Source organism: Oncorhynchus keta, chromosome 17 (genome assembly GCF_023373465.1).
Source record: "Oncorhynchus keta strain PuntledgeMale-10-30-2019 chromosome 17, Oket_V2, whole genome shotgun sequence".
NCBI lineage: Eukaryota > Metazoa > Chordata > Actinopteri > Salmoniformes > Salmonidae > Oncorhynchus > Oncorhynchus keta.
The window spans coordinates 14,253,512-14,264,412 of NC_068437.1; the positions used below are offsets into that span (position 1 = coordinate 14,253,512).

The following is a 10,901-nucleotide window of genomic DNA, read 5'->3' on the forward strand; positions in this document are numbered from 1 at the left end:
TACATCATAGGGAGGCGACAGACAGTATTTGTGTTCCTTGGATTGTTACTGCGCAAGCGCAATTTTGTGAGTCCTTGGATGATACGCCTGCTGTAGGTTACGCAGCCTGTAAAGGGACACATACAAAATGCAGAGCTGGAATCAAGTATATCGCACTCTGGCAACAGTAAGGAAAAACAATTATACATCAATTAGTTGTTCAAGTTGTCTGGAACAAATATGAGTTAATGCGACATACGTTGGAGAGTTATCTCTGCTGTTTTTCAACGTGATTTATGAATTACAGGCCATGCTAGCCACCTAGAGTAGCTATGTTCGTGAAACTCTCCAGCTATATACTAGCAGCTAGCTAGCCTAGCGTTAGCGAGTACACAGTTCGCTAGTTAACTAATGTTAGTTGGCTCTTCCTATATTATATGCCCTCCCAAGCTAGCCTTGCTTGGTGCGTGTCTTGTACGTACATTGGCGAACGTTAATGTCATTACAAAATAATCCATCTCAAAGTAAACTAAATTAGCTAGCTAGCTAGCTACCACAGTCAACACGCATCCTCTTGCGAATGACGAAAATGACATTCAGCCCGACAGGCTGACAAGCACGCGAGCCTGTTTGTGGACTGCTACCAATGTTACATCATTGACTGTCAAACTCCATGCACTCAATTTTGCTTTGTAAAGCTATTTGATTAATCATATAACTGTTGTTAGCCAACAATATATGTAAGTAAGATAACTATTTATTTTATTTTCACCAGTACTTGACAACTAACAGTAGTTAACAAATGTAGCTAGTATTGTAACTAGTTCATCCTTCTACGGCCTTATCATCGCATACATTCACACTGTAATACGTGCAATCCTGTTCAGATTGCATTGGCCTTTACAGGATTTTTGTCTTGCATTCTAGAGTGCGGAATAAAAAAAACTAAACATTAACTGACTTCTTGACATGGATGACAACTACAACATCATCACAGAAGAACCAGATACAACACAAGCTAACATTAAAGTCCAAATCTGTCTGCTCACTGTCCCAATTTGTGTCCTCTCCTAACACATACAGCGGAGCCACCAACTCCCGAATCGGCTCCAGGGTGCAACTGTTCTCTCCGTCCGAACATACGCTGACAAAGCACACAGTAAGTCAACGTTTCACTCCAACGTCCAATTAGCTAATCCGAGGTGCTGCTCTTATCCAACTGAATCCCAACATCTACACAAGGTGAATACAACATGCTCCTCTACAACTTGTTGCTTCTTCTGATAAACATGTTCTTTGCACTCCTACAGTTGATGCTGACGTCACAGTGGTGGGCTCTGGTCCTGGTGGATATGTTGCTGCAATCAAAGCAGCGCAGCTTGGTTTCAAGGTAAAAAATTAGGCCTCAGTGTATATACCTTCTGCAGCAATCGAATGTTCGCTCCCGTACGCACAGGGCTCTGCGCACCTCTCTGGAAAAGTGAGATTTCGGCGTTTGTGCAGAGGTGCCATCGGGCGGACGTTTTGATATAGCATCTTTTTGTTCAAGCTGACCTAGCCGAAGGTGTAAATACGGCTTAACCCTTTATTAGTAGTGATGCCCATCTTGTCGTCATTGTTCACCAACTTTGTTTTCTACTACAGACGGTGTGTGTGGAAAAGAATCCCACCCTAGGCGGGACATGTTTGAATGTCGGTTGTATCCCCTCAAAGGTAAACATTGGGAATGAGGGGGTTCGTAGATCTTTTGCTAGGTCTTATTGCGCAACACTGTGTCTGTGCAACTTCGTCTTTGCGAGTTGTTGAATAATGTAACATGTCTGTATCCCTTGTCACTTTGTATAGGCCCTGCTGAACAACTCATATCTGTACCACCAGGCCCATGGCAAAGACTTCGAAAGCAGGGGCATTGAAAGTAAGAGTCCACATCAGCTAGAGCATTGGTCACCAGCAGCCTGGTCCTAGAGAGCTGAAGGGTGTGGGGATGCCAGCAACAAATATTTACTTGAGACTCTTGCTCTCTCTCTGTCTCACTCTCTCTCTGTGCCAGTCTCAGGGATTACATTGAACCTGGAGAAGATGATGTCACAGAAGAGCGGTGCGGTCAAAGCACTGACAGGAGGCATTGCACATTTATTCAAACAGAACCAGGTGAGTTCTCAACTTTATAGTTCCTCCCTACGTTGGAAGAGCGATGCCTAGTTCACTCTAGCCTCTGCCAGGCTTTCATCTCACCTTCTATATATAATCCTGTGGAAGTTCTTGTCAGAAAGAGACTAAAAGAAGGTGGAGGGTATCCAAGCGGTTTCCCATCAATTGGAATCAGCACGTTCAGAGGCAGAGATTCTAAACCGAAAGCTAATCATTTTCAATGGTGCCCATGTGGGGTCTCATTACAACCAAAAAATAAATAGCCATCAAAAAATATATATAGCATGCTAGCACTGTAAATGAGCTACATTTGGGATATTTTGCGCTTCTGAAGAGGGATGGAAGGGGTGGTTGATTTTGAAAAATCGTGTCTTCTCACAGCCAATCAGTGCTCCACTCTCACCTATTTTTACAATATGAATTTCCCCAGGCTCTGGAGAACAATGTGAGCGAGGCCTGGAGCCGAGCGGAGGCCAAGTTCACTCAAATTACACATTTGGCTCACTTTATGGATAAATGGCAACATCTAGGCAACTAATCAAGACAGCATCTGGAAATATGGGTTAGTTAGTGAGATTTCACCTCAGCAGGATTATAAGCTTGAAACATCAGCAGCCTGTTTTGACAATCTTCTTTAAATGGAGGTGGCCATCTATGGACATTACATTGTCAATGGACTTGGGTATTTTTCCTGTACTCCCTTGTAATTTGAATCCATCACTAAGTTTGATACCAGTGCAAGCTGTTTTGATGCTTCCCCTTGGATTCTTTGTTCCAGAGTTTGTTATGAACTTGACCCTGTCTTTAATTGATGATGTAATGTGGCGGTTTCCCCTCAGGTGACGCACGTGAACGGCTATGGGAGGATTACAGGCAAGAACCAGGTGACGGCCACGGCCGAGGACGGTAGTGAGCAGGTCATCAACAGCAATAATATCCTCATAGCCACCGGCTCCGAGGTCACACCCTTCCCCGGGATTGAGGCACGTTGATGTACTACAGTACTAGTTTGTAGCAGATGACCAGCTGTTAGTTGACACGTGTCAAAGCTGAGTCCTAACTCTCCTAACCCCTGTGCTGTCAGGTTGATGAGGACACCGTGGTGTCCTCCACGGGAGCCCTGGATCTGAAGAAGGTCCCTGAGCAGCTCATCGTCATCGGTGCCGGAGTCATCGGGGTGGAGCTGGTGAGGGACGACACGCGCACATACATACACACGATTTACAGCATGGTCTGTAAGAGTAAGTGGCGGTATGAGGATTCCAACTCTTGGGGGACACCTAAGGTCCAGTCTAATATCCTGTTTGGCTTCTCGTTCTCCAGGGGTCAGTGTGGCAGCGTCTGGGCTCCAATGTGACAGCGGTGGAGTTCCTGGGCCACGTGGGTGGCTTGGGCATCGACATGGAGATCTCCAAGAACTTCCAGCGCATCCTGCAGAAGCAGGGTATTAAGTTCAAGCTGGGCACTAAGGTCATGGGTGCAATCAAGAGGCCTGATGGCAAGATCGATGTGGCGTGAGTTCCATCCCCCGGTGGTGTATGTGTGTATTTAGGGTGGATCTAGCTGTGAATGGACAAAATCACTAAGATGAATGTCTACAGTTAAAAATCAGTAGGTATGACCTAGCACAAACGATAACTGTGTGTTCTTGCCTCCAGTGTGGAGGCGGCTGCCGGCGGGAAGAACGAGACTCTGACGTGTGACGTGCTGCTGGTGTGTATCGGCAGACGGCCCTTCACCAGGAACCTGGGCCTGGAGAATGTGGGCCTGGAGCTGGACAACAGGGGACGGATACCTGTCAACAACCGCTTCCAGACTAAAGTACCCAGGTAGACCTAAACTACCGCACCCCTCTGTTATATTCAACACCTGCTTTTTCAATGCACACCTATATTCCAACCACCTCTCACCAAGGTCTCTTTCAAAAGGCACTAACTGTGATACCGCAATCTTTCCTCCCCATTTATTCTATCTCCCTCTGTAGTATCTATGCCATTGGTGATGTGATTGCCGGGCCCATGCTGGCACACAAGGCGGAGGACGAGGGCATCATCTGCGTGGAGGGCATGGCTGGGGGCGGTGTGCACATCGACTACAACTGTGTCCCCTCTGTTGTCTACACACACCCCGAGGTGGCATGGGTGGGGAAGACGGAGGAGCAGCTCAAAGAGGAGGTGATACACACATCTCCCCAAACAAATACCCATAGTTTTGACCAAATTAACTAGCTGGCATGGCTTTTATATATAATATAATCACTGGATCAATGCTTTTGTTTGGATATCAGCTGCCAAAATGTTGATTTGTGATTTAAAAATACACTGAACAAAAATATAAAACGCAACATGTAAAGTGTTGGTTTCATTGAGCTGAAATTAAAGATCCCAGAAATATTCCATATGCACAAAATCTTATTTCTCTCAAATGTTGTGCACAAATTAGTTTACATCCCTGTTGGTGAGAATTTCTCCTTTGCCAAGATAACCCATCCCCCTGACAGGTGTGGCATATCACAAAGCTGATTAAACAGCATGACCATTACATAGGTGCATCTTGTGCTGGGGACAATAAAGGGCCACTCTAAAATGTGCAGTTTTATCACACAACATGATGCCAAAGATGTCTCAAGTTTTGAGGGATCGTGCAATTGGCATGCTAACTGCAGGAATGTCCACAGAGCTGTTGCCAGACTTGAATATTAATTTCTCTACCATAACCTGCCTCCTAACTTTGTTTTCGAGAATTTGGCAATACGTCCAACCGGCCTCACAACCGCAGACCATATGTATGTCTGGGTGAGCGGTTTGCTGATGTCAGCGTTGTGAACAGATTGCCCCATGATGGGGTTATGGTATGGACAGGCATAACCTACGGCCAGCGAAAACAATTGCATTTTATTGATGGCAATTTGAATGCAGAGATACTGTACCATGATGAGATCCTGAGGCCCATTGTTGAGACATTCATTTGCCGCCATCACCTCATGTTTCAACCCGATAATGCGTGGCCCCATGTCGTAAGGACTTGTACACAATTCCTGGAAGCTGACAATGTCCCAGTTCTTACTTGCCCTGCATACCCACCAGACATGCCACCCATTGAGCATGTTTGGGCTGTTCTGGGTATGACAGCATGCTCCTGTTCCTACCAATATCCAGCAACTTCGCACAGCCAATGACGAGGAGTGGGACAACAGGCAACAATCAACAGCCTGGTCAATTCTATGTGAAGGAGATGTCACGCTGTATGAGGCAAATGGTGATCACACCAAATACTTACTGGTTTTCTGATCCACACGCCTACTTTTTTTTTAATGCTATGTAACCAACAGATGCATATCTTTATTCACAGTTATGTGAAATACATTGACTAGGGCCTAATGAATTTATTTAAATTGACTCATGTCCTTCTATGAACTGTAACTTGTTTCATTTGATATTTTTGTTCAGTATTATATTGAAATCCCTGCAGGTATAAGTGTTAGCCACAAGGTGGCAATACTCTCCCCAAATTGTTGACTTTCCAAAGGAGCCAAAGTATCACACACATACTATCAACACAGAAGAGTGACCATAAAGCATAACAGTAACCTCAACTCTACTTTGCAGGGAATCCCATACAAGGTGGGCAAGTTCCCATTTGCCGCCAACAGTCGAGCCAAGACCAACGCAGACACTGATGGCCTGGTGAAGATCCTCGGCCACAAGGAAACAGACCGGATATTGGGCGCTCACATCCTGGGCTGTGTGAGTCATGCTACCTCTGTGCTCCTTAGCAGATGAAAATGTGGGCTATAGCGTATGAAGTTGTATGCTAACTATGGTGACCTTTGACCCTTGTCTAGGGTGCTGGAGAGATTATCAACGAGGCGACGCTCGCCATGGAGTACGGCGCGTCCTGCGAGGACGTCGCCAGAGTTTGCCACGCCCATCCCGTGAGTTTAACACACACACACGAAAGGGGCATGATCAAATACTCATACATACATTTTATTTTATTTATCTGTTATTCTACCAGGTAAGTTGACTGAGAACACGTTTTCATTTGCAGCAATGACCTGGGGAATAGCTACAGGGGAGAGGAGGGGGGTGAATGAGCCAATTGTAAACTGGGGATTATTAGGTGACCGTGATGGTTTGAGGGCCAGATTGGGAATTTAGCCAGGACACCGGGGTTAACACCCCTACTCTTACATGCATACAACATGTCATGTTGTAGAACAATGCAAGTTCAACAATGCCATTGATATGTGGTAGTTAATAATATTTCAAATGGGAGATACTTTTTTTGTAAAACAATCACTGGGCGAGCCATCATACCCATCATAGAACAGGGGTTGGCTGGTCAGTCAAATTGATATTTAAGATACTATTAACATGGACCATCAAGCTATTTGATTATCTATTTTAGGACACTTGGGGGTAGGCCTATTAGGGGAAAAAATGTTATGACTCTTTAGAATCTGACCTTAATGCCATGATCTCAATAAGTTATAGCACAAGAGATGGCAAATCAGGTAATGGCAAATTTCAGTCTGAAGGAAGTATGCTTTGGAGGGATTGAAATGCATCAGGAAGGTATTGGGATGTTCAGGAAAACATCAGGGATGAATAAACAATATTTTTATTTATTTTATTTCACCTTTATTTAACCAGGTAGGCTTGTTGAGAACAAGTTCTCATTTGCGACCTGGCCAAGATAAAGTGTAGCAATTCGACACATACAACAACACAGTTACACATGGAATAAACAAAACATACAGTCAATAATACAGTAGAACAAAAGAAAACAAAAAGTCTATATACAGTGAGTGCAAATGAGGTAAGATCAGGAAATAAATAGGCCATGGTGGCGAAGTAATTACAATATAGCAATTAAACACTGGAATGGTAGATCGGCAGAAGATGAATGTGCAGGTAGAGATACTGGGGTGCAAAATAAATAAATACCAGTATGGGGATGAGGTAGGTAGATGGATGAGCTGTTTACAGATCTTATGCATGTTTGATTGGTGAATCAATTCCTTTCTCAGTTATTCTGTGCAGATTCATCTCTCATTTCTAACAAATCCTGCGCAGCTTGTATCATAGGTGAAAACATGCACATGTTCCAGTCTTAGCTTTTAGGGCTGGGGTCTGTAATAGATTCAACCGTTCAAAATCTGGAGGTACATTTGTGGGAAGAAAACGATTTGCCAGGATCGCTGGAAACGGTTTTACTGCGCCGTTTGTCCCAGCCGCTAGTAAGGTTATGCACGTAACCACGGTTCTGAAGTGCCGCATTCAACTGACTGAGGAAGACGACACATTCTTTCATATTATTACTGCGAGCAGCACAATAACTAATATAGGGCCTAGCCACAATGTCATTCAAATGGACACACATCCACATTTGTGGAACCACATCACCAACCTGTCAATCTAACCTCTTCTTCCATCCATCCCTCTCTTCCAGACTGTGTCCGAGGCCTTCAGAGAAGCAAACCTCGCAGCCTCCTTCGGGAAAGCTATCAACTTTTAACTGCCCGTCTTCGCTCACACAGCTGTGTACATAACCGTTCTGTCCATGACGTCCCCAAACCAGAAATCTGTCCACAAGCACACACTCTAGGAGGGGGACACGGAATGTACCGTGACCCCTCAACTCCAATTAAGGGACTCCTCTGTATACATACATAGAAAACAAAGACACACCGTGTATCACATTCAGTATGTAATTTAAATGTTGTCAATAAAGGGGTTTGGGTGGTAAAAACGGACTGGAGATCAAGTCTTTTTGACTTTCTACATTAGTGTCTTGGGTGTTGCACTCAAGGTTTGCTGCAATATCAAATAGCTAACTATATATGTTAGTCGCAGTGTATCTAGCATTTTTCAAACACCACTTTCTTATTAGTACAGTGCTCAGAGATGTATATTCATAGGTTGGTATTGGGTGGAATACTGCTGTTTTTAACAATAATGAGATGAGTCATGACTGAATATTTTTAAAGACTGAGGCAAAACTACTTTTCAATCGGAGTAAAGAGGTTGGAAAGTCCAAAGCAGCAACTCGCTTGTATGAGTTTCAATACTTAATCAAATATGGCTGTATTGTCTGTGTATACGTTCTTGCTTAACTCCGAGCTCTACAAAACCAATAAAATGTAGTAACGTTTCAAGTCCAGTGGTGTGTGATGCATTGAAGTGGTCTTCAGTGCAATGTGTGGAACAGCAGAGGGACCTATACCAACTACTTCAGTAAGATGTGACTTCCTCTCCATCTTCATGCATTTGGAGTCACTGTAAGCCAGGTGACAGCAGTGGTAGTCTGCTAAAGGGTTTTCCCAGACACAGATCAAGCATTCTGGACTTAACCATTTCAGTGATTGAGCATGCTATTAAGTCCAGAAGTATACTACAAAGGATCAATGATTTAGCCAGAACTCTCTAAAACAACCAGAAATAATTACTGCAACAGGGAGCCCCATTAAATTGTTTTCACTAATTAGTATTTTGACCGATCTGATGTGACTGGTCAAAAGACCAATTGGTGGGAAAAAATATCAGAATAGGGCTGCCTATGTAAATGCAGCCGTAGCTGGCTAACTCATTGATCCTGCTAGGGGTGTAGGTCCGCTTTAATGTTGCGGGTAGATTGACGGAAGCCTCAATGCCATTATCTGCATTTCCAATTCCCCATACATTTTTTTGGTAAATGTATTACATTTTTAGACACTATTTTACATTGGTGTCCCCCCCCTTCAACACTCCTCCCTTTTATCTCTGAACACCATCCCGTTTTGATTTTTATTAGCCATATATTTTTCAACTGTGGTGTAATGTTTCACAAAAGTCCTGAACCTTTTTATTCTCATAGTTTCTACAGATTGTAAAGTAAAGAATGTTTAGCTAAGAGTATATTATTGATCGATTGACTATGACTTTTCAAATCACACAGCAGTGCTATTTGCAGTGTTAGTTCCATGTAAATGTTGTAATTCTTCAGCCTTTCTGGAACCTCAGACCAAAAACAAGCTATGCATTATAAGTACCAAAACAAGTGATCTAATGGTTGTATCCCCCATATAAACTGAACAAATATATAAATGCAACATGTAAAGTGTTGGCCCCATGAGCTGAAATAAAAGATCCCAGAAATGTTCCATACGCACAAAAATGGTATTTTGTGTACAAATTTGTTTTCATCCATTAGTGAGTATTTCTCCTTTGCCAAGATAATCCATCCACTTGACACGTGTGGCATATCAAGAAGCTGGTCATTACACAAGTGCACCTTGTGCTGGGGACAATAAAAGGCCACTAAAATGTGAATTTTTGTCAGGCAACACAATGCCACAGATGTTTTGAGGGAGCGTGCAATTGGAATGCTGACTGCTCAAATGTCCAACAGAGTTGTTGCCAGAGAAGGTCCTTTTGGAGAATTTAGCAGTACGTCCAACCGGCCTCGCAATCGCAGACCACATGTAACCACGCCAGCCCATGACCTCCACATCTGGCATCATCTGAGACTGGCCACCCGGACAGCTGATGAAACTCAGAAGTTTTTCTGTCTGTAATAAAGCCCTTTTGTAAAGGAATAACTCATTCTGATTGGCTGGGCAGGGGCTCAGCCATGGGTGGCCATCGTGAAAGCCATAGATTAGGGTCTCATGAATTTACTTCAATTGACTGATTTCTTTATATGAACTGTAACTCCTAGGGTGCTTGAAAATCTGAGACAAGCATTGAATATTGTTGCCCATAAATGATTCCCAACCAAATTACTGAACTTGAGTATTTTTGACAAAAACAATGCATACTGTTGCCATAAGAGGTTAATAGAATCTTATTCAAAATGATTTACATCTGTAATGGCTGCCAAAAGTGCTTCCACCAAGTGTAAACTCTGGGTAGTGTGAAGACATATGCTATCAACACATTTTCATTTTGTATTTATTTTATTAATTTGGAAAATGTTCTATATTTTTCTTTCACTTTGAAAAAGGAATAAGTTGTGCAGATCTATAGGATTTTTTTTTAATGTAATCCTTTTTAGATTTAAGTTCAAGGCAGCAACATGTGGACTGTGCAAGGGGTGTGTAGACTCTCACAAGTAACTAACTGTATGTAGGATACAGATATAATTATATGATAATGAAAGTCATAATAGAATTTATATTTTAAAAATTATATTATCGATATCAACAAGTCTAATTATTGATATTGTCAATTTAATTGTTGATACACATTTTAATTATTTATATTGATACAATTTTTTAAAATTTGATATCAATAAATCATGACACAAAATAATACAATTATTGATATCAATTTCAATGACAATATGTTAAAACGGCTTTCCAAAATATATCATGGTACAAATTTCTGAACAGATCTTGTGCAATAACTTCTGTATCTATCGAGCTCACAAGTAACAAACGATCCTATGGTGGGAGACACATGGTTAAGTATCATAAAAGGACCATAAAAGGAAAATCACACCACGAACTATCACCCTCATGCACTGAAGGAGATCATGAATATTATGGACACATTATAACTAGCGAATATATGGAGGCTAAAAAAAACGGACCTAGTAAGATATACATGAGACTTAATCAAGCTAGCCATCTTGACTATTTCCGTGTTATTCTCACTGGCTCCAAAAGATAAAAAACAACAACATGTTGATAGGAGACAGAACGTGATCAGACCACCATCTGGACAGAGATGTTGGATGACAATCTTTTCTTAGCTAAGGCAAAATAATTTCCCAATGCACATCATACA

The 10,901-nt window shown here is 42.4% G+C and overlaps 1 protein-coding gene across 1 annotated transcript; it reads left to right on the top strand.

Moving 5' to 3' along the window:
- LOC118396470 (dihydrolipoyl dehydrogenase, mitochondrial-like) lies at positions 1-8,286 on the top strand. The gene is made up of 14 exons (XM_035790706.2): positions 1-166; positions 1,063-1,138; positions 1,290-1,369; positions 1,624-1,692; positions 1,825-1,894; positions 2,030-2,130; positions 2,970-3,113; positions 3,215-3,316; positions 3,454-3,644; positions 3,789-3,959; positions 4,115-4,304; positions 5,739-5,876; positions 5,975-6,064; positions 7,585-8,286. Exons 1-14 carry the CDS (start codon positions 128-130, stop codon positions 7,648-7,650), a joined length of 1,527 nt encoding a protein of 508 aa, XP_035646599.1. The 5' UTR covers positions 1-127; the 3' UTR covers positions 7,651-8,286.
- The last annotated feature ends 2,615 nt before the right edge of the window (positions 8,287-10,901 follow it).